We start from the raw sequence: 24,796 nt of genomic DNA on the forward strand, positions 1-24,796 counted from the left end.
CAAAGGGCTCAGCACATAGTTGGCCGTCTATAAACACATGCTTTCTTTACTTTCCACCTAATACTAGAATCTCAGGAACCAAACCCTCGCTGCTAGTGACCTTCTGTGTAATTTTGGCTAAATTGTTTTTTTTCCTTCAATCTGTTGAGGTTAAAGAGAAATACTTATTAAGTCTCTGAGAGTGTTTACTTAGCGTTTGTAATGTGGCTGGATATGCTTGGTTAAAAAGCAATGTTTAGATGCAAAGTACTGTTATCTTTTGAACAGGTAATTATTTCCTGTCCTAAATTGTTTAGCACTGTACTGAGTTTCCATTTCTGAGATGATGATATTGCTTGAGTGGATGAAGAAATACCTCATCTGGGTATTGTGTGTCTGAATTAATTAGTGTTTATTAAGCCTACACAAGCCAATCATAATTGGCTTAATGTTGAGCATTATTTTTCCTTTTGTATCGTTGTCATTTCTAGGATCTTAATATAGCAAGCAAAATTGTCCAATAAAAATTGGTATTTCAGGGGCGCCTGGGTGGCTCAGTCGTTAAACGTCCGACTTCAGCTCAGGTCATGATCTCGCGGTCCGTGAGTTCGAGCCCCGCGTCGGGCTCTGGGCTGATGGCTCAGAGCCTGGAGCCTGCTTCCGATTCTGTGTCTCCCTCTCTCTCTGCCCCTCCCCCGTTCATGCTCTGTCTCTCTGTCTCAAAAATAAATAAAACGTTAAAAAAAAATAAAAAAAATTGGTATTTCAGCATCTGATTAATATTTACTTCATAGTGATGCTGGGGGGAGTCTAATTGATTACTATGTAAAATGCTCTGGGTGTTTTTTGTTTGTTTTTTAATAAGAAAGGGGTTAAGGAAGTAGTACTAGTATTCTTCTATAAGGGCATAATTTATATTCTGGCCCTTATCTCCAGGGGTTGCCAAACTTAAGCTAGAAAGTTTAGGGAAAGGACAAGGTGGATGTTTTTTGTTTGTTTGTTTTTAATTATACTTCTTTAAATCAGTGTGCTTTAAAATTTGTTATTAGAGGGGTGCCTGGGTAGGCTCAGTCAGTTAAGCATTGGACTCTTGATCCTTGCTCAGGTCATCATTGCACAGTTCGTGAGTTCAAGTCCCATATGGGATCTGGGCTGAGAGTGAGGAGCCTGCTTGGAATTCTCTCTCTCTCTCTTGCTCTCTGCCCCTCTCCACCCTCTCAAAACAAATAAAACTTAAAAAAATTATTATTAGAATTATTTTCAGAAAATCAATTGGCAAGAGTTTTCTAAATGTTTCCAAAGCACAGCAAAGGTCCATGGTTTACAGCACAAATTAGACAATCTATGACTATATGGTTATGTCAACGGGAAAATTGGATAAAGAGATAGCACTGATCTCCCAAAGCATAAGAAAACCAAGAAAAGTCTGCTGGTAAAACACAGGGAGGAAGCTTTTCCAAATACTGGTTCACACATAGTTTCAAAAGGGTTTTTTGATCAGATTTTTCAAATAGTTTCAGAATAAATAATTTGTAACAGCTGGTCATCAGATTCATGCACACTCACCTAAGATGGGCTGTGATAATATACCCATATGGCTCTCGAGGGAGCACTGGGTTGATTTGTTGTTCCAACACAGTGTCTCCATTCTACCACTCAACAACAGGAGGGAACCAGACGCCACGCTGAAAGGTATATGGTTACAGCTATAGACACTGCATTTGTGGGCACCCACATTTCTGAGATAAAGTTAGCTGATAGCATTACCAGCATGTAACGAAATGCAGTCATTGCAGAGGGAACCTGTATCACATTACCTTTGAAAATATTTGAATCTAGAAACACCATACACTGGATACAAAATCCATGAATACCTGGCCTCTGGGCGTGGCCTAGGACATATTATTCTGAACGATCTCCTATATGCCTTCATGGGTAAACAGAAATCTTGAGCTAGAAATAGAGGGAGAGGGCTTGAAAATTAAAACAGAGTCAAACTAAGTATTTTTGAATGCTCTTAAAAGACCACACACACACGCACACACGTTTTGATCACATCAGAAGTTCCTTATATAGCCATATATAGTCTTATAGTCATTTCTTGCAATGGAAGGAACATGGAAGAAGCAGGCACACCATGATTTGGAAGCTCAGTTTTTGTTCTATTAATTAATTGCAGCCAACTTCCTACTATTGAAAAAAAGAAAGATGATTTAGAGTTAAAGGATTGCTTATCTGTATTAAAAGGTTCACTGGTTCATTCCATCGATGCCCAGAGACCCCAAGATGGAGGTGAGTTTCTATTGCTACTGCTATTGTTTTACTTCTTCGTGTTGACTGTGGCATGTGTTGGTTGAAGTCTTATAGAACAGCATATTGCCTTAGGTGGTACAAAATATTGTTGCAGGGGCTCCTGGCTGGCTCAGAAAGTAGAGCATGGGGTTCTTGATCTCAGGGTTGTGAGTTTGAGCCCCACATGGGTGTAGAGATTACTTAAAAATAGAAAATCTTTAGGGGTGCCTGGGTGGCTCAGTCGGTTAAGCGTCCAACTTTGGCTCGGGTCATGATCTCACGGTTTGTGGGTTCGAGCCCCGCATTGGGCTCTGTGCTGACAGCTTAAAGCCTGGAGCCTGTTTCAGATTCTGTGTCTCCCTCTCTCTCTGCACCCCCCCCCACTCATGCTCTCTCCCTCTGTCTCAAAAATTAAAATAAACATTAAAAAAATGTTTAAAAAATATATAAAATCTTTAAAACTATATATGTCATTGGATCATGAACTTAGAGCTCCTAACTGTAATCTATTCATATTCTTCATCACACACATATAATGGAGGAAGGAGAATTTGGGTCCAATAATCAACTATTTTTTATTAGTTACTAGGGTTGGTCTTAGAAGAGTGGCGTTCAAGACATCTTAACACCTGAGTGTTAAGTGGTTCATACTTTGGTGCAGGGAGTCTTAGAAGGGTAGGTAGAAACAATGTTTGCTTTCTCCTCCATCTTTGAGTCATATGCACCATGTCTGGAGGCTAACAAAAGTCTAAACACAGAACAGAAGGTATTGGGGATGAGGTTAAGAGATTGTCACAGGCACATGGTCCCACAGTTTTCTTTTGAAGACAGAAATTATCTTCCCATATAGAACATGATACACAACATTGAATAAAACAAACATCATCCACTAGCCAGAAACAATGATTTTCTGACCATCTTTGACCTCTAACCAGTAAGAAGTTTTGGTTTTCCCTTGTATAGACATTCTTTTTTTTTTTTTTAATGTTTATTTACTTTTGAGAGAGAAAGAGAGAGACACTGCAAATGTGCACATGCATGCAAGGGAAGGGCAGAGAGAGAGGGGGGACAGAGGATCCAAGGCAGGCTCTGTGCTGATAGCAGAGAGCCCAATGCAGGGCTCAAACTCATGAACCATGAGATAATGACCTGAGCTGAAGTCAGACACTTAACCAACTGAGCCACCCAGGTGCCCCCCTTGCATAGACATTCTTAATTGATTCTATCAGATTCCTAGTCATCCCAGCCATAGTTACCTTTTTCTCTTAAACTAGTCAAATTACTGAGCGTAAGTCAGCACTTCAACACCAAATTCAGACTTTATAAAAAAAGTAAACTACACAGGGAATAGATGTGTAGCATGGTGAGCACCTTGTTGTTCATCCCTGCTCAGGGCCCAGACTAAAAGTGTTTTCACAGGGCTGGGCTCCTGGGATGTGCTAGCCATTTGCTCAAAGTGTTCATGCTCAGGGTGATTTATGAGCTATTGCTGAGCACATAATGGTCAGTACAGCTACATAAGCAGTCTTGGCCCCAAATGTGTTCACTTGAACTTAGTAAGTCAAATTGGGTCTATAGAGAGGTTCTGTTGGGTTCTGACTGGAAACTCTTTGGATGCGCCTTTGAATTCCAAGACTGAGCTGGGTCTGACGTGAGAAGATGTTCCAGTTCCCTCCAGCTACCTGTAAGGGGCCCATTATAATGCCAAGGATGTAGATTGTCCTTTAATTAGACTAAATCATTTTGATATTTTACACACACACACACACACACACACACACACACAACAATGACAATAATAGTAACAGAAGTTGTTTTCCCATGTCTAATGAGAAAGTTCTTTAAACTTCTGGCTTATCTTGGTGGTCTCTTTCTATTTTTCTTAGCATAAATTAAATTTTATCAGTTTAAGTGGGATGATATTTTAGAAAGTAGGATCTGGTTAACAAAGGATCTTTCCTTCCTTAGCAAGAAAGACTTAGAGGTCAGCAAGGAGCATCTCAAGATACAAAGAAGGCATGAGGAGGAGTTTGGGGCTATAGCCTAGATCACTACAAGTCTTGCAAAACTAGAATTCATCTTTCTTTTCTCTGTAGGCATTTAAAGATACTCTTTTTACCCTCAGAAATCAGACTTTTTTATTGAAGTATATTTGACTTTTCATATTGTGTAATTTTAAAGTGTACACATTTAATTTGATACATTTATATATATATACTGCCATTGTAGTGATAATTAGCATCTCTATCACATTACATAATTATCATTTCTTTTTAGTGGTTGGAATAATTAAGTTCTAGTCTCTTAGCAAGTTTTATGATTATAATACTATACTGTTGTCTATATTCACTGTGCTGTGCATTAGAGCTGTAGGGCCTATTTGCCACTCATTTCAAGTTTACACCAGAAAACAACATCTGTCCTAACCCCCAACCCCCATCACCCATTTTACTTTCTGTTTTTACAAGTTTGGCTCTTTCAGATTCCACCTACAAGGAGTATTATTCAGTACTTGTCCTTCTGATTGACTTATTTCACTTAGCATAATGTGCTCAAGGTCCATTCATGTTGTTGCAAATGGAAGGACATCCTTCTTTCTTATCTTCTTCATCTACTCATCCACTGATGGGCACTTAGGTTGTTTCCATGTCTTGGCTGCTATGAATAATGCTGCAATAAACATGGAAGGACCTATATCTCTCTGATATCCTGTTTCCATTTTCTTTAGGTATGTACCCAGAAGTAGGATTGTTGGATCATATAGTTGATCTATTTTAAATTTTTTGAAGAAACTCCGTATTGTTTTCCAGAGTAGATGAGCTGATTTACATTCCCACCAACAGTGTTACAAGAGTTCTCTCTTCTCCACATCCTTGCCAATATTTGTTATCTCTTGTCTTCTTGATGATAGCCATTATAACTAGTTTGAGGTGATATCTCATTGTGATTTTGATTTGCATTTCCTTGATGATGAATGATGTTGAGCATCTTTTCATGTACCTATTGACCATTTGGATGTCTTAGACACATTCTGTTTAAATTTATTTAGTGATAGTTTTCACTGCCAAACAATATATTCATTTATAGGTAGATTTTTAAAATAGTTTTAAAGCTTTTATAGAGATCATGTCTCATATATGCTGTTTCTTCCTTGATCCTTTAAATATTCCCACAAATAGAGTACCTAGCCTTCTATATCTGGGCATTCTTCAGTATTGTTTTTTTCTTTTCTTTTCTTTTCTTTTCTTTTCTTTTCTTTTCTTTTCTTTTCTTTTCTTTTCTTTTCTTTTCTTTTCTTTCTTTCTTTCTTTCTTTCTTTCTTTCTTTCTTTCTTTCTTTCTTTCTTTCTTTCTTTCTTTCTTCTTTCTTAGTAGGCTTCATGCCCAGTGTGGAGCCCAACATGGGGCTTGAACTCACGACCCTGAGATCAAGACCTGAGCTGAGATCAAGAGTCAGATGTTTAACTAACTGAACCACCCAGGAACTCCTTCTTTTTCATTTTTAAACTACAAATTACTGAATGCTCATTCTGTGCCAAACACTATGCCAAGAGATTTACATGCATTATCTCATGTTCTCCTAGCAATCCTGTGAACTAGGTATTATTATTCCTATTTTTCAGAAGAGGAAACTAAGACTCAGAAAAATTAAGTAACTTGCCTGAAGGCATATAGCTAATGAGTAGAGAAGCTGGAACTCACATCTAAGTCTCTCAACTCTTGCTTTCCCACTGTGCTCTTGACTTTCCTGGGAAGCATTTTTCCTTGTTCTTCAATTTGGGTTGGAGTAATCTTTAATTCTGTTCATGAAGATATGCCTCACTTTACAGTAAATATTAGGCACTAAATAATTCACAGTAATCCTTCAGTGATTCTTCTCCTCTTTCTCCTATCCTCCTCCTCCTCTCCCTATTCCCTCCTCCCCCTCTTCCTCTTCTTCCTCCTCTTCTTCTTCTCTTCTCCCTCCCTCCTTCCCTCTTCCCCCTCCCTCTCTTTCCCCCTCCTTCCCTCTCTCTCTCTCCCCTCTCCCCTCACTTTAAACAAAATATTTTTTTGATTTGAGTTCTCTAACATTGGCATATATCTATAAATTAAGATTTTGAACAATGTTCTGTAGATGTCTTTACCACATTTAGTTTGTACTCCTTTTTTCTTGGACAATTTAGCTCATTTTTTTTTTTTTTGGTCAAACATATTATTTTAGATTTTCAGGTTATCTAATAAACCACAAGTTCACAGACTCAGAAAAATTTAGAAGGGGAGAGAACCGCAGAGATCCACTCAACCAACCCTGTCATTATATGGTCAAGGGAGGTAGCTGGTGGCTGCAGGCCCCCTGGTTGAGTCAGAGCCTCAGTTACTCCACCTAAAACTGGAGGAAATCTTACTGCTTCTAAGGAGTTGTTCCACGAGTTCGCAAGTTGAGAAGAGATATCTAAATGGATGGTTTTTTTTTTACAGAGAGGGAGGGAGGCAAACCATAAGAGACTCTTTTTTTTTCTTTTCCTTTTTTATATGTTTATTTATTTCTGAGACAGAGAGAGACAGAGCATGAGCGGGGAAGGGCAGAGAGAGAGGGAGACACAGAATCAGAAGCAGGCTCCAGGCTCCGAGCTGTTAGCACAGAGCCAGCTGTGGGGCTCGAATTCCCGAATCCATGATCATGAGATCATGACCTGAGCTGAAGTTGGTCACTTAACTGACTGAGCCATCCAGGCACCCCTAGCCCTGCTACTTTAAAATAGTAATCTTTCACTTTCACCCTAAGTTCTTATTTTGTGGAATATATATTCCAAATAGCATTTTCTAAGAGAGATTGAAAAATACATGCTCATCAACTGGAGATCAAATTCTCCCTCAAAATTTAATGAATGAAACATGTAAAACCTCCTCCCAACCTTTTTTTTTTTTTTAATTCCTTGCTTATATACCACTTGGCTGAGCATTCTGCCTTCATATTTATAACTGAATTTCCCTAAATGAAAAGCATTCATTTTGTTCTGGCATAGACAGCAATATAAGCATAGTGTCATACATTATTCCAATATATTTAACAATGACGTTCTTCTTGTTTTGCACAGACTAGGAGACACAATGAAGACAACCAATGAAAACCAAAAGATCTACAGTTACAATTAAGAATATCAAAAAGAGGCAGCAAAGGACAAAGGAAGTCAGGCTGCACATACATGGAGGAAGCCAGTTTCTCAGAAGACACAACTCCTAAGCCACAGGAACATTTGCTTTTTGGTAGGGATTTCTCCCAAATTAAGATATACAACGATTACAATTTTACCTCAAAAAATGACATCCTTGATGTCTCATATCAAATTATGTCAACAGTAGATGATCCTCAAAAAAAGACCACATACAAAGAGATTTGTGGAAATGCAGACATAACCAAGACTTGGGATAAAATGACTGAAACTGTTGTTAACAAAAACTATGATAAAGAGAAACAATCCACCATAAATCTTGACATTCCAGCTAATGAAAGAGACCCTTCAAAGTCAAACCTTTCTGATATTTTACTCCATCATCTTTCCAAAGAGGAATTCTTAAAAGGTCAAGGCATTAATTGTGAAACTTTCCCTGAGATTTCTAATGCTGACTGTTCTGATGAAGCCATTATTAAAAATATTATTTTGCACTATGCTAAGAATTCTTGGCCAAAAGAACAAACCCCGGAAATCACGGGCCCTCTCAGCCCCAAAAGGGATGATGAAAGCAGCAATAAGCCCTATTGTTCTCGAACTATGAGAGAAGAAAACACCTCTAATTTAGAAGAGCCAGTGGTTGCTGGAGAGAGCAGCTATCAAGAAACTTCAAATTTTCTAACTAAGATCAAGAGTCTATGTGATAAACCAAAAAGTTTCCAAGGGCAGCCACCCCAGAAACAACAGACTGAAAAAGCAATTTCAGGCAATTGGTTCAAATATGGCCATGACCAGGTTCATTACCAGTTCTCTGATTTCTTTAAGGTTGCTCCCAAAGTGAAAATCCCTAAAAATAACATAATTAATAAGCCACTTATAATAGATACAGAAGCCAGCCTTTCTCCTAAACTGAGAGATAAGTCAGTTATGATGCAAGATATTTTAGAAAGCATATCTAGGTCAAATTGTATTGAAAAACAAAAGCAGAAAAGGAAAACTACTGATTCTTCACAACAGACAGAGGTGAGTAAAAGTAGTCTCCAGGAAATGCATAATCTGGGCAACTTCCCATCCATATCAGTGGGCCTTTGCAAGGTGCATGGAACTGACTTCTAGTCTTTGACCCCTCAGAAGCTCAGTGGGTGTCTTCCTGAGAAGAATCAGGGGCTGGACAAACAACACACAATAGTATAAATTCCAAACTCTTTGACCTGGAATTTGAGTCCCCCCACTGCCCTGCTTTTTTTTGCTTCATCCTACCCTTATAAAATTAGCTCCCATCCCTCAGGAGTCATCTTCAGTGACCTGGCTGGTCCCCAAGCTCTCTGGCCGCTCACCCACTGAGCTCCTGCCCTCCATGGAACATCCCACCTATGCCTATTCAAAATCTGGTCATTTTCATGGCCTCTTTCAATTCCCTGTTGGCCACAGGACTTTTCAGACCCTCAGTCCCACTCCCATTCAGTCCTTCACATCCTCTTTTGTTTAGTTTTCTTTCAGAGCATTTATCTCAGCCTGCTTTGGATCATAATAATTTGGAAATATCTGTTTCTTCCACTAGATTTGAGTACTGTGGAGGGCAGTAACCTTGTCTTCATCTTTCCATTGCCTAATTCCCCTAGGGGCTTGGCCTTGTGTCTTCTATATATTACACCCTTAGTTATTAACACTAAATCAGATCAAATTAAGATCTTTAATAACATAATCCAAGCTTGCTACATTGGTAACTAGTTAGTACCATTTTTTAAATGCTTATATTGGGATTTTTTTTTTTAAGTAATCTCTGCACCCAACATGGGGCTCGAACTCACAACCCTGAGATCAAGAGTCGCAGGCTCTACTGATGGAGGCAGCCAGGAACTCCCAAAGACCAAATTTTGTTAATGTTTAATTTATACTATTTCCCCTTTCCTCATCTCCCCGTCCCCCCATCTATCTCCCAACACGTTGAGGCTCAGGGCCTCGATTATTTAAGATTCGGTGGTGAGGTAAATTCACATTAATGATCAAAGTAAACATTTCAGTTCTCTGGCACTTTGTCAGGACAGTATAATCTTTCCCTGAAGCTTTGTATGAAGGGCACTCTGGACTGAACACTCTATGCCTGTTTCCATTTCTACTCCTTCATGCTTCAACTCCCTTCTCTAGCAACTGAATGCTCTGGGAAGCTTGGACAGAACCCCTCCCCTACCCCCACCCCACCCCCTCCACCCCTCCCCCCCTCATACTTGAATCTAGCAGCTCCACTTGGCCTTGACTGGAATGCTTCTCTATGTCTGACATTGGCAAGTCTCAGGGGTCCTCATTCTGCTTGCACCCACCCCTGGGTGCACAGGGGTGCACAGTCCTCAGTGCCCTGAGGTTAGCAGGAACAGAAATGGATATTAGGCTCACCTCTCTCTGGCAATGGAAGTCTAAAGTCAGGTGTCTTATTTTCTCTTGTCCTGCTAATGGAGGTTGGAGAACTAGACTCTATCAGTTCTCTATCTGTCATACAGTTGAGATATTCATAATAACCAAAGTCTAATTTGACCACCACCATTTAGCTCTCTGGCACTAGCATGTTTCTGAGCTTTATGTGTAGACTCTCAAGGTGAGTCATCTGGAATTTAAGCTCCTGTCCTTTAGCTTATGGCAAGTAAACAAGCACTATCATGACATACATTTTGGAACTTAATGCATACTATTTTATATTATTCTCCAGAATGTGGCTACTGTGTGCATGGTGTTAGTGAGAGTACCAGTGACAGAGCTGGCGACAAGACCAACAATGGCCCCTGCCCTCATGGACCTCATGGTCCAGTTTTAGGAGAAACATTTCAGTGTTCCCCGCAATAGTATCAAACATGGTAGTAGTAACAGATGTGGTAATACCTAACACTTAATCCTTGTAACAACCCTAGGAGGTAGGTTCTATTTCTACCCTTATTTTATTGCTGAGGAATTTGAGGTTTACAGCGATGGAGTCATTGCCTTGGGTCACCTGGGAGGTAAGTGTCAGAGTGGAATTCAACCTTGGCTTTGTGAGCCCAGCTCTTGACACAACTCTGGGCTGCCTCCATGATGACCACAACATTTTGGATCATTTTGAATAATGGCGTCACCGATCTGTGTCAACAATAATGTTTTCTTATCCTTTAATTGTGCAGATGGAGCCCACAATACATATTCACCAAGAACATCTCACAGGTACCAGAATTTTTATTTTATTTTATTTTATTTTATTTTATTTTATTTTATTTTATTTTTACTATTTATTTATTTTTGGGAGAATGCAAATTCAAGGGGGTGGGCAAAGAGAGGAGAACAGAAAATCAGAATCAGGCTCTGTGTGGACACGCTGACAACAGCAAGCCCAATGTGGGGCTCAAATTCATGAACTGTGAGATCATGACCTAAGCCAAAGTTGGATGCTCAACTGACTGAGCTACCCAGGTGCCCCACTAGCATTTTTAAACTTCTGATTTAGATATACATTTTGAAAACTTTTTTTAAACTTTTTTTTAACGTTTATTCATATTTTGAGACACAGAGCATGAGTGGGGAGAGGCAGAGAGAGAGAGGGAGACACAGAATCTGAAGCAGACTCCAGGCTCTGAACTGACAGCACAGAGCCCAATGCAGGGCTCGAACTCACAGACAGTGAGATCATGACCTGAGCTGAAGTTGGACGCTTAACTGGCTGAGCCAGGCGCCCTGAAAACTTTTTTTTTAATAGCAAATGGTGATGGTTGCCACAGACTTCTGTTTTTAGTACTTCATAAATCTGCAGTGAAGTTGAGATGAACAGAAGCCAAAACTTATTCTCTCTTATACAGGAATAGAATCCGAGACAAGTCTCTTTAAGGTGTCATCAACCTCTCAGAAAGACCCTTGCCCAAGTTCTTCTTACATAGTTCAAAAGATAACTGAAGGGAAACAGATGTGCCAGAAGTTAAAAGAACAGACTGATCAACTGAAGACTAAAGTAATATTTTTAAAGATTATGACCAATAGAAGTGACCAAATTCAGACATAAGACATCATGCAATTAATGAAATATTGCATTTTTTCACTACAGGTACAAGAATTTTCCAAAAGCATAGCACAGGAGTCTCCTTGTCATTTGCAAGACAAGAAGCTGGTAAAAATTTTATCAAGTTTTAAACATCTTTGTTAGGGAATTTGATGTGCATAAGTATGAATGACTTTATAGCACCATGTTTCCTCTACACTGGGGGGCATGGAAATGTTCTGGTGGAAATGTTTTGCTGAAGATTAAGGGCTGTGACCTCCAGAGGTCTAGCCTTGTGTTTCACATATGTTGTACCCTTAATTTTTAATGATTAATTGAATTGAATTAAGACCTTTAATAATCTATTTCAAGCTTGATATATTTGGTAACTAGTACAAAATTTTATCAATGTTTAATTTATACTATTTCCCCTTTCCCTCTACCCAACCTCTCAACATGCTGAGGTTCAGGATCTCCTTGATTATCTGGCTCAGGGGTTTGTGTTATAGGAGCTAAAAGAGCTTAGAGTTCTATTTCTATGTGTATTTATCCCTCGTTCATTCTCAGAGGAGTCTATTACTTATGGCTATTATTCCTCAGTGGCCACCCAACAATAAATCTGAGACAATGGTAGGCTTAAGAGAATAACATGCCAGCTGTTATACAGGGCAAGTCCATCCAGAGTTGATGGGTCCTGGAGGATACAGATTATAAAATTTGCCAATATCTGACAACTCAACATATAAAACTTTGAAAACTCAAACCTGATCTTAAAACTATGCTTTTCAGATGAAAATCTGTGATTTTCACATCCTTGTTTGTTGTTGCATTTAATCAAATCACTAATTTATATTGTAACCACAGTTCATCAGTGCCAGGGTTGTGGGAAGTTGGGGTGGAACATGGTAATGGGGCAAAAAGCTGAGATTGTTAGAGCCAGAAATGTGCAAAGTCAAAGATGTCATTCAGGCCACTGGGTCAGCAACAAGGCAGGTGGTCAGAAGTCCTGATGTGAAGGAGCATGAACAAAGCAATGGCAGGCTGTGCAGTAGAAACCAGACAGTATAGACAGAGGAAAGGAGGACTCAAATGTTAAGAGACACAGTTGATCGCTCTCATTCATCTATTGTATTAATTAAATAACTTATTAAGTAATTAATTAATTCAACATATACTTATCAGATACTTCCTATGTCCAAGACTCTGTACCAGGCACTAGAGATTTGGAGACAAAGAAACAATTTGTTTTTCAAGTGGCTTACAGTCTCCTGGGAACAGATAGGTAAATAGACAAGCAACACGAAGCTTGAGAAATAATGCTAATGGCAGCTTAGAAGCGGCTCACCCTTGACAGTTAGAGGGTACTTTGCAAGGCTCCCTGGAAGTGACTGACCTCGGAGTTTGGCATTGTAGGATGAATATGTATGAGATTGACAGAGTAGTTACAAAACAGTGGTCCAAGAAAAAGAATCACCAGTCACAATGGCACAGGGGACAGAAAACCCTGATGGGATGAGGAATCGTGTGGTACTGTAATTAGCCAGATGGAATCCAGGGTTCATGTGGTGAAGAGGAAGGGACAAGACAAGGACTATTCATGAAAGACCTCTAAACCATGCTAAGAAGATTATATTTCACCCTGAGTTGAGTGAGGGGGCAACACTGGAGGACTGAAAGCCAAGAAATGGTGAGCACCATGGGGGCAAGACTTAGGGACAAAGCCTGGCTAGGAAGCCATACTCCAGGTAACAAGTTATGAGCACCTGAACCAAAACTAGCAATGAGGATGGAGAGGGGGACAAATCTAAGAATTTAACAAAGTGGTTGCACATTAAGAGGGGAGAAGAAAGGAAGGGAGGAGGCTTGGATGAGTTTCAGATTTCTAGCGTGGGCAACCAAGGCCAGGACTAAAAATGGAAGATCCAGTTCCTAATGGGTGTGGGAGGCAGGCAGGAGGCAAGGTGCCAAGTTCATTTTGAGGTCCCTGTAGGACATCCAATTGGAAAGATCCAGTAGGCAATTAGAGCAATGGATTTGGACCTCAGAGGAGTTGCTTGGGCCAGAAATGTAAATCTGGATATAGTTGTGGGTTGAAGCTATGAAGTATATGAAGTTTACTCCCAGGCAAACCTGCAGAGTAAGCAGTAAAGAAGCCCAAGGAAAGAATCAGCAAACAGGGGCAGGTAAAAGAGGGTTCCTCAAAGGAGACTGACAAGCAGTGACCTCAAAGCTCAAGGCAGACCTGCAAGGGGAAGAGCTGTAAAGCCAAAAGAAAAGAAGGGGGTATGGGCCACAACAACACATGTTCAAATAACAGGAAAAAAAAAAAATCAAGAAGTGAATTGGATTTGGCAACCAAGAGATCATGAGGGACCTTGACAAGCCCAGTTTTATTTAATGAAGTGATTCTGTAAAAGCCAGATTGCCGGAGTGAAGCAGTGAATGATAAAAGAGATATCAAAAAAGTCTGGTTTTGGGGTGCCTGGGTGGCTCAGTTGGTTAAGCATCAGACTTCGACTCAGGTCATGATCTCACAGTTCGTGGGTTTGAGTCCTGCATCGGGCTCTGTGCTGACAGCTGAGAGACTGGAGCCTCCTTCAGATTCTGTCTCTTCCTCTCTCTCTGACCCTACCCTGCTCACACTCTGCCAAAAATAATAAATAAATATTAAAAAAAATTTTTTTAAAAAGTCTGGTTTTCAGGAACTGGGAGAACACAGATTTTTAAAGGGCTGAGCAAAGCAGAGGGAACTGGTTCAAGGCACTAGCCTTCTGAGGCCTCAATCCAGGAAGTTTCCCCTTGATGCTAGAGGATATGAGGGGATTCGTATTAGGGCAGAGATGAGAGTCAAGGTGATTCCTAACAGTGTCAGCCTTGGCCTGAGATTTCCAGGCCCATTTGATTCAGCATTGGAAGAAGGCCAGAGAGGGCGACACTAACCTTCTCAGCATGAACAACACAACAGAATGGAAAGCATCTGGATGTTGGAACAGACAATGTAGTTCTATATACTGGCTGTACGATCTTAGGCACTTCCCATCTCAGAGTTGCCATGAGGATCACATGAGGTACATTTACAGCTAGAAAACTGTGCCCTATCTTCTTCTGAGATATAACACAATTTAAATCCCAAGATCTTAAATTATAATTTGTAATTGACTTTCTCTCTTTTCTCTTTCCTTTGAACACCTAATTCCTTCTTACGTTTTCACTATCTGCATGCCACCAATTCCTAAATTCCTGGTCCTACCTTCTCATCTACAGCTCCAAATGTTTGTGTGTATCTTTACTTGGCTCTCCCACTCTTGCTGAAAATTCTACATGTCCAACATTGACAGCTCCATTCAAATCTGTTAGCCTTTCCAAATTCCTCAGTTTAGTCAGGGGTTCACATTCTTTCCGCCTCCCAAGCTAGAAACCTGAGCATTGTCAGTGAGATTTACAGTAGTACCAGGCAGGGTCCTGGCAGGAACTAGATGGTTTATTCCGATGGAACAACTGAGGGGAGTTTAATAAGGCATCATTTTACAACAGCGTGGGTAAGGTTAAGGGAAACCAATAAGGGACAGAAAGCATCTCATAGAAGGAACAGTGGGGCAGAAAGGAAGGAGGAAGAGCAGATATTGGAGCCTAGGGAGAGTAGCTATAATGGTAGGAGTAGCTGACAAGCTCTGCTTTTGGTAGAGAGACACAACCAATCCACTGGGATACAGGCAGGAGGACATCAGGGAAATAAAGACCCCTACCTCATCTTTCTTCATTTCCTCTCTTCTGCCATTGCTTTCCATTGACTGAAACCAATGCCAGGGTAGGGGAGCCTATTGGTGCAGTCCACTGAAGGTCAGCTTCCTGGCTGGGGCACGGAGAAAGATGGAGGACAAATCTGGGTGGGGGGAACATGGAAGACATCTACCACACTTGCCATTTTTTATGCCCTATGGTCAATATGTTTCCAAACTTGGAATAATAATCAGATTTAATAATGATGATGGTGATGATCCTGGCACTAAGCATTAACTCATTTAATTTTCACAGTATGAGGTGAGGGCTATTATTGTCTCAGATGAGAAAACTAAAGTTTAGAGTTCAAATTGACTAAAATCATAATAATTATTAGGTGAAAGAGTCTGAACTTGAACCCTGGGGTGTCTGATCCTGTAACCCTATTGTTGTGTCCCTCCAACCATCCTTTCCTCTCCATGTTCATGGACACTGCCTGGTCCAGGCCTTCCTGAGCATCCTTCGAGCCTGATGTAGGTCTCACTTCTTCCACTGAGCCATGGCAAAGTGCCATGGCAAAGTCCTTGAATCCAGTTTCTTTTCCCAACTGGAATAAAATCCCTGAGACTGATGTAACTTTTGTATCTCTCACACATTTAGCCCAGGGCCACGTATAGGCAGTGCTCAGGGAATATTTAGCTATTGGGGCTGCAGTGTTGAAGCCTCTATACATCAAGACCAGACCTTAACTTGCACCACGTAAGTGTTAATCTGCACAAGGCTGCATGTGTTGACGTCTAGAAGACCCATTTGAAGCTCTGGCTAAACTTCCTAATGCCCCATCCCTCCAAGTGCCATAGACTCAAATTCAGATCCTCTAACTTCAGTCCCTTTTAAGGTCCTTGTGGCTTCAGACATACCTCCTAGAGCTCCAATTTCCTCCCATATACAATCGAGATAATAAAATCTACTTTGCAACATTTACAACATTGATGTGTGGATTAAGTAAGATAATGCTCAGGAAAGTGCTCTATAAGCTAAAAGCCATTCTGCAATAGCACAGGACTATTGATATCCTATTAAGGAGTTCAGAGGCCTCTGAGTGGGCTCTGGGGAAGAAATCAGAAGTCGCCGTTTTGAAAAAGCTGTGTGCTAGAAGGGCATTGTGAATGTGGAGATGCCTGGGTTGCCTCTGTTTTAGATGTCAGTCTCTGAAACAAAACAATTGCCAGGAGAGAGATGGTGGCTTCATTTTGAAACTACTATAGTGTACACCCTCCTTGTATTTTGGGGGGAAACAACCACTCATGCGTGATCCTGGTGACTTTACTGCTACAGGTCCTGGAGAAACTGCAGGGACATCTTGAACTACTGGAGCAGGAGTTTAGGGACAACAAGGAGAAGCATCTGACTTTGAAGCAAATTCACAGGCATGAATCCCCAGCTGTCGGTGACTTTGATCCAGAAAGGTCAGGCTTAAACTGTGTGAGGTGGAGGGGTCAGAGGCAACCTCCTTCAGGTGGGATTCCGATGTGGCTGCTGGCTTAATGCTTGCACAGCCCCTGGCCTAGGGTCAGCAAAAACTGTGCCATCGGTGAACAAGTGTTAGCGCATGAGACAAACAGTGTGGAACTCCCGCTACGTATAAGGTCCTGTCCTGGGCACTGACCCAGGTGGAGTCCTCCACATGAACAATTGTCCCCCAGAGGAGCGATTTTGTACTACAATCCTGCCCTTTGTTGTGTGTCATAACTGGTTCTGAGACCCAGAACAGTGTAAGAAAATCCTGGAAAGGCTCACACGCTAACCCCAGAGGGCCTTCTCTCTAAGCTCCTTGTGTCCTGGCCTTCATCCCACTCCTTCCTCTGTCTCCCCTGCCTGGTTCTTCTGTCCTTCCCTTTTTTCCCTTTTTCTTTCCTATCCACAGACAATTCCAAAGGGGCAGTGGGTATGAGAGGACCATTGCTAGGTTGGTTAATGTGGGGGTGAAGAACCCACAAAGCCTGATAAATTTAGGGAAAATGTTAAAGCTTAAAGTCAAAATGACTTCTGAGTTAATTCACATTAGAAACTTGGATGCAAACTCACTGAAGTTTCCAACTGGCCATTTTTATGGCCCTGTGCTCCTCTCTCTCCAATCCAAACAATTTTAAGATGTATTCCAGGACTCAAGGCTAGGATTGTTTCCATTTAATTTCCTGGTATGAATTAAAAGAATCCATTTAGGAGACTTAATCTCTGTAAATTCAACTCTTTCTATTCATTGCATTTTAACACGGAATCTTTCTTGATGCCAGATTACTTTAATGGTTTATATTTCGGCACTAGTGTCCTGAGGTATTTTTTCCAAAGTACAATTTCACCTTTTCAAAATGAATGAAATCTCTGTCTACTGTTATTTCAATACTGAGTAATTAGACAGCAAGGATGAGGTTTTAATATTGATTTTTTTTTGCCCCAAGGCTTATTTTGTTTTCTGGGAAAAGAAAGATCTCTACATACTTTCACTATTTATTTAAAAACTAATAGAGTAAGGATATTTATTTTCTGAGGAATCCCACTTGTCTAGGCAGTCATTTTAAAGTTGGGCCTCTGTGCACATTAAGACCAAAGTTATGCAACACCTTATTTATATCCTAGTTACACCCACAGTGTGCTGGACCCAGTATAAATCAAAAAAGTTTCAGCTATAATTATGTCCCATATACAGGAAAAGCTTTCAACACTGGGGCAAGGGAAGACCCAGTCTCTCCAAAACTCGGTTAAAACCACCTCAGAGCAAGCAAGGCTGCTCGGTTTGACACTGGTCCTCTTGTTCTCTCATGGGCATAATGTGGCAGTGAGCAGAACCCCATACAATTAATTGTCCAGAACCTTCTAAGTGTTGAATCTAAAGGCCACTGTAGATGGCTTTCTGCAAGGGAAAGAATTCTGCAAGTTCATTGACTAATTACTTGTTTAAGTCTGCTATGTGCTCTTATTAAAACCTTATTGGGGCACCTGGGTGGCTCAAGTAATTAAGCATCTGACTCTTGATTTCTGCTCAGGTCATGACCTCGTGGTTCATGAGTTTGAGACCTGTGCTGACAGTGTGGAGCCTGCTTGGGATTCTCTCTCTCTGACTCTCCCATGCACTCTTTCTCTCAAAATAAATAAACGTTAAAAAAAAAAACAAATGTATTATTGCCTTTAAAAGGTAATATGCAAAAATAGTTCTTTTATTTCATGCATCTTGTTTGTCAGAATGTAGTCTGATAGTCATTTCACACGCTGACCCCAGAAGTCAAGGAGTCAAGAAATGGGGTTCTGCCTCCACCAATCCCTCTCTCTGATATTATCAACATACAATCTTGTCTTCTGCTTTACGGAAAAGATCACAGAATCCCTCAAAAATGTCTTTTCTCCATCTCCAGATCTGCATGTTTTCACCTCCTCTTTCTTCCTTCACTCACCTCCAACCCATCTGGCCCTGGTCCTTGGGCCCATTTCTTCCCACTACCTTCAGGTCTATCTCCACCATTTCAGAACTTCCTTCAAATTTTCAGCCTCTCCTTGTCCTCTGCTTAATTCTCATTTGCCTGCTAGATTAGAGCATATTTTCCTATATTTTACTTGATTATCAACAGTTTTCCATGCATAGATCTTTGTCCCACCGCTTGCTGAGTACAGCAGCCTTTCCCACGGGATGAAAAGGCCACTTTTATCATATAAAAAACCCTCCACATATAGATAGGACTGGTTCTCTTCCATCCCATTGATCTGCATTTCTATTTCTACCTTAACCACACAGTTTTAAATTACTATAGTCTAGGGTTGCCTTGGTGGCTCTGTCGGCTAAATGCCCCACTTTGGCTCAGGTCATGATCCCATGGTTTGTGAGTTCGAGCCCTGTGTTGGGCTCTGGGCTGACAGCTCAGAGCCTGGAGCTTGCTTCAGATTCTGTCTCCCTCGCTCCTCTCTCTCTCTGCCCCTCCTCCACTCATGCTCTGTCTCTTTCTCTCTCAAAAGTAAACATTAAATAAATAAATAAATAAATAAATAACTATAGTCTAGTGTATATTTTGACATATTTCTTCTTTAAATTTTCTTTAGCTGTTCTTTTTTTTTTTTTTTTTTTTTTAAAATTCATTATTTTATCAACGTTTTTTATTTATTTTTGGGACAGAGAGAGACAGAGCATGAACGGGGGAGGGGCAGAGAGAGAGGGAGGCACAGAAGCGGAAACAGGCTCCAGGCTCTGAGCCATCAGCCCAGAGCCTGACGCGGGGCTCGAACTCACGGACTGCGAGATCGTGACCTGGCTGAAGTCGGACGCTTAACCGACTGCGCCACCCAGGCGCCCCTTCTTTAGCTGTTCTTGAACACCCTTCTTACTAATAAACTTTATAAATAGCTCACCAAACCTCCTTAGGGACATGCCACTCGAATTTTGTTCAGAATTGTGTTGAATTTACAGATTAGAGAAGAGTTGAAATCTTTGCAATGAGTAGTCCCATCCAGGAGCATGTTTCCTTCATGCAGATTTCATGCATGTTTTGTTAGATTTATTCCTACCTATTTTGTAGGTTTTCTCAGCATTATTAACAGATGTTTTCTGTAACTGATATACAGGAAATAAAGAAAAACAATATATTTAACTTCTTCTGGGCTATCTTATGTATTTCTGTTCATAGTGTTTTTTGATTAGCTGTTGATTGTCTTAGTTTTTAGGTATGACAATCATAGCATTTGAAAATAATGACAGGTTGCCCCAACTCCCATTTCCCCCTAAATATTTATACTTTATCTTTTCTTCCATGATTCTTATATATCATATTTTTTAATCAATTTATTTTATTTGCTAGGTTTTCCAAAACAATGTTAAATAATACTAGCAAAAGCAACCATTCTTTTCATATTCCAAACAGTAATGGGATTTTTTTCAAGTATGACTCTTGCTGTAGTTTCAAGTAGATAAGTTTATCAAGAAAGTTTTCTTCTATTCTTGATTTACTAGGATTAGATTTGTTTTTTTAATGTTTTAATGTTTACTCAAATGGGATTTAGAAATCTATTTAGTTTATTTCCTAACTCTATTAATATAATAATAAAATGTATTAATAAATATCCTAATGTTTAGTTATAGAATGATTGGGAAATTTTTCCCTTTTCATGTTTCAAAAGGGTTAAAGTCTTACTAGAACTCACCCGTAATCCCACTTGGATTTGGTGCCTTTTGGGCTGGTGGATTTTTGATTATTTTTTCTATTTTTCTCTGGTTATTAGTTTTTTTCCGGATTTCCTACCTCTTTTTGAGTAGATTTTAATAATTTATGTTTTTATAGAGACTTGTCCATTTCATCTAGATTCTAAACTGTATTGGCATCAAGTTGTTCAATCCCATTTGATTTAAAATTTTTCTTCTGGTATATTTCCTTTCTCATTCTTAATGTTACTTATGCTTTTCAGTCAGACTTTCCTGTGGTTTCTTTTATAGATATTTTCAAAGACAATGTTTTATTTTATTAATCAAATTCTTTTAAATTATATTTATTTCTCCTTTTGGGGGGTTCATTTGGTAGTTCTTTTTTCTATTTTCCTGTTTTGGATACTTAATTTATTGATTTTGAACTTTGCTCCCTTGTAAATGCATGCTAAAGCTATAAATTTTTCTCAGAGTACTACGCTAGCTACATTACATTGGTTTTATATGTTTTTTTCGCATTTATTATTCACTTATAGAGTATCCTTAATGTCTATTAACCCAAGAGTTAGTAAGATGAGTGTTAAAATTTCCAATTAGTTGTTTGTTCTTGTTGTTGCTATCTTTTTGTTATTAATTTCCAGTGATCAAATTTTTAAGACTTTAATTTTTAAGAGCATTTTTCATAGGAAAATTGAGAGGAAGATACAGAGATTTCCCACATACCTCTGCCTGCACACATGCATTATCACCATTATCACCCCTCACCAGAGTGGTACATTTGTTACAACTGATGAACCTACACAGATCCTAACTGTTCAAAGCCCATTTTCTGCATTAATGGTTTACTGTTGGTACTGTACATTCTATGGTTTTGGACAAATGTATAATGACTTGTATCCATCTTTATAGCATCAGAGAATTTTCACTGCCCCAAAAATCATCTGTACTCCACCTATTCATCTCTCTGCCCCCACCCCAACCCTTGGCAACCACTGATCTTTTTACTATTGCTATTTATTGCTTTTTACTATTTCCAGAATGTCACATAGTTGGAATCATGCAATGTGTAGACTTTCAGATTGGGCTTCTTCCACTTAGTAATATGCATTTGAGGTTCTTACATGTCTTTTCACAACTTGATAACTCATTTTTTTTTTAGTGATGAGTAATATTCCATTGTCTAGATGTACCATAGTTTATTTATCCATTCACCTCCTGAAGGCCATCTTGGTTGCTATCAAGTTTGACAAGTATGAATATAGTTGCCATAAACATCTGTGTTCACGTTTTTTGTGTTGACATAAGTTTTCAACCCCTTTGGGTAAATACTGAGTGCATTGGATTGTATGGTGAGAATATGTTCAATTTTTTAAAAAACTGTCAAACTGTCTTCCAAAGTGGCTGTACCATTTTGCATTCCCACCAGCAGTGAATAAGAGTTCCTATTGCTCCACATCCTTGCCAGCAATTGGTATTGCTAGCATTCCATATTCTGACCATTCTAATAATGTATAGTGGTATCTCATTGTTTAAATGTGCATTTCTCTGATGAACTATAATATGGAGCATCTTTTCATATGCTTATTTCCCATCTTTATATCTTCGTTGGTGAGATATCTATTAAGGTCTGTAGCACATTTTAAAATTGGGTTGTGTGTGTTTTTTTATTGTTGAGTTTTAAGAATTCTTTGTATATTTTGGGTACTAGTCGTTTATCAGAAATGTCTTTTGCCAATATTTTTTCCTGGTCTGTGGCTTATCTTCTCATTTTCTTGACATTGTCTTTCTCAGAACATAAGTTTTAATTTTAATGAAGTCAAACTGATCAATTATTTCTTTCAGGGATAATGCCTTTGGTGTTGTATCTCAGAAGTCATCACCATACCCAAGATTATCTAGGTACTCTACCATGTTATCTTGGAGTTTTATACTTTTGCATTTTACATTAGGCCTGTGATCCATTTTGAGTTAATTTTTATGAAGGATATAACATCTGTGTCCAGATTCAAATTCTTTTTTCCACAGGGATGTCCATATGTTCCAGCAGCAATTGTTGAAAAGACTATCTTTCTTTGCTCCATTGAATTGCCTTTTCTCTTTTCTCAAAGATCAGGTGACTATAGTTATGTGGGTCTATTTCTGGGTTGTCTATTCTGTTCCACTGATCTGTTTGTATAGTCTTTCACCAATACCACACTGCTTTGATTGCTGTAGCTTTATAGTAAGTCTTGAAGTTGGGTAGTGTCAGTCCTCCAACTTTGTTCTTGTCCTTCAATATTATGTTGGCTATTTTGAGTCTTTTGTCTCTTCATATAAACTTAGAATCATTTTGTCAATAGCCACAAAGGAACTTGCGGGGATTTTGACAGGGGTTGCATTGAATCTATAGATTGAGTTGGGAAGAATGGCCATCATGACAATATTGAGTCTTCTTATTCATAAACATGGAATATCTCTCCATTTATTGAGCTCTTTGATTTCATTCATCAGAATTTTATGTTTTCCTTATACAGATCTTGTATATATTTTGTTAGATTTACACCTAAGTATTTCATTTTTTGGATCTTAATGTAAATAGTACTGTCTTTAATTTCAAATTCTACTCGTTCATTGATAGTATATAGCAAAGTGATTCACTTTTGTATATTAAACTTGTACCCTGTAACTTCTCTATAATTGCTTATTAGTTCCTGTTTTTCTGTTGATTCTTTTGGATTTTCTACACAGACAATCATGTCATCTGTGAACAAAGACACTTTTATTTCTTCCTTTCCAATCTGTATACCTTATATTTTCTTTTCTTGTCTTATTGCATTAAGTAGGACTTCCAGTGCAATGTTGAAAAGGAGTGGTGAGAAGGGACTTCCTTGCTTTTTTCCTGATCTTAGTGAGAAAACAGTGATATAATTATTAATGATTTGGAATTTGTTGAGATTCTTCTTTGTGGATTAATATAAGGTAAATTTTTATAAATGTAATGGATTTGAGGAAAATGGGTTCTTCCTGGGTAAAATAGGTATTTATATTTATAGATACATTTACACATATACATATATGTATACATGTATATATATATGTGTACAGATGCATATAGATGCAGCTTGTTAATCAAATTCTTCAGATAGTTCATTTCCTTCCTCTTTTCAATTGATATAAATCATTATTTCCATAGAATCATAGCTCTTAGAACTGTAAAGGATCTCAGGGTGCCTGGGTGGCTTCGTCGGTTAAGCATCTGACTTCAGCTCAGGTCATGATCTCTGTGGTTTGTGGATTTGAGCTCCATGTTGGGCTCTGTGCTGACGGCTCAGAGCCTGGAGCCTGCTTCCAATTCTGCATCTCCCTCTCTCTCTGCGCCTCTCCCACTTGTTCTCTCTCTCTCTCTCTCTCTCTGTCTCTCAAAAATAAATAAATGTAAAACAAACAACCAAAAAAAAAACCAGTAAGGGATCTCAAAATAATTAGATCCAGAGATCCAGATAAGCAGAGTATTGTTTTCCCATGTTATAGTTGAGACATTGGAGGCACAGGAAGATTAAATGATTTTCTCAAGGATACACAGCTAATGAATAACAAAATGAGGATTAGAGCCCAGGCCTTTGGAATGAAACTCTAAACAGGATGCATGTCAGGGCGGGTGTCCATTATCCTTCCTGTCTGAAGCCAAACCACCTTAATAATATAGACCAATGCTATATTCAAGAACTGTTGTTACTAATTAGAATGTTGACTGCATATCCAATAAGATGCTTGTTTATGTTTATTAGAGAAGTGGAAGGTGAAATCTTCAAGTTGGAGATGCTACTTGAAGATGTTAAGGAGAAAATAAGGGCAAATATACGTCAGCCGTCTGTCTTCCCGGGAGTTCTCCAATCATCCCTGATGAGTTGGCATCCACATCCTCTCCACCCTCAAATGAGGTAATACAGCAACCTACAGCCTAATTTTATGCCAGGAAAAGATGTTTTTTATGCATTTATAGAATCCTAATTCATGAACTCATGAATTCTATTTTAATATCTCATGGAAATTTAACTTTCCAAAGTCCCATGGAACCAGCTTTTAAAAATTAGAAGCTATTTTAAGTGTTGGTTTTTGAAATATCTTAATAGTTTAAGATGTAACAACTCAGTTTAAACTGATGAACCACTGAAAAGCTATTTCTTCTGGATGAATAGCAACATTTTTGTGGATCGTGCCTGGAAGAAATAATTTTTCTTCTTAATAGTTTTATATTCCCTCTTCTACATAAAGAATAACATACTCAGCAGGAAGAACTATTTTCCACGAGTCCACTTCTGCATTTTCCTTCTCTCAAGTTCAATTCTTTTGGATTGTTTACATATGCAAGATTAGGAATTCAAATCAATCACCACCCAGTATTTCTACACTTTTTGTCTTTGTGGCCTCAACTATCAGAACATTCAGACTAAATTAAAATTCTGAGAAACTGAATCATCTGGATAATTGC

At 39.1% G+C, this 24,796-nt stretch overlaps 1 protein-coding gene and 1 long non-coding RNA gene across 2 annotated transcripts in view; one reads left to right on the top strand and one right to left on the bottom strand.

Moving 5' to 3' along the window:
• Positions 1-3,823: 3,823 nt before the first annotated feature.
• The window catches only part of AKNAD1 (AKNA domain containing 1), a 47,983-nt gene continuing 27,010 nt past the window's right edge, over positions 3,824-24,796 (top strand). Inside the window, 8 exon segments of the mRNA XM_058716339.1 lie at positions 3,824-3,955; positions 7,352-8,449; positions 10,576-10,615; positions 11,245-11,393; positions 11,487-11,549; positions 16,479-16,609; positions 24,093-24,148; positions 24,151-24,245. Of these exon segments, the coding sequence (XP_058572322.1) occupies positions 7,460-8,449; positions 10,576-10,615; positions 11,245-11,393; positions 11,487-11,549; positions 16,479-16,609; positions 24,093-24,148; positions 24,151-24,245 (1,524 nt within the window). The 5' untranslated portion in view covers positions 3,824-3,955; positions 7,352-7,459.
• The window catches only part of LOC131504264 (uncharacterized), a 32,623-nt gene continuing 17,488 nt past the window's right edge, over positions 9,662-24,796 (bottom strand). Inside the window, exon 5 of the long non-coding RNA XR_009257890.1 lies at positions 9,662-9,782. This is a non-coding gene — a long non-coding RNA (uncharacterized LOC131504264). The remainder of the gene's footprint in view (positions 9,783-24,796) is intronic.

Source organism: Neofelis nebulosa, chromosome 2, assembly GCF_028018385.1.
Source record: "Neofelis nebulosa isolate mNeoNeb1 chromosome 2, mNeoNeb1.pri, whole genome shotgun sequence".
NCBI classification, from domain to species: Eukaryota; Metazoa; Chordata; class Mammalia; order Carnivora; family Felidae; genus Neofelis; species Neofelis nebulosa.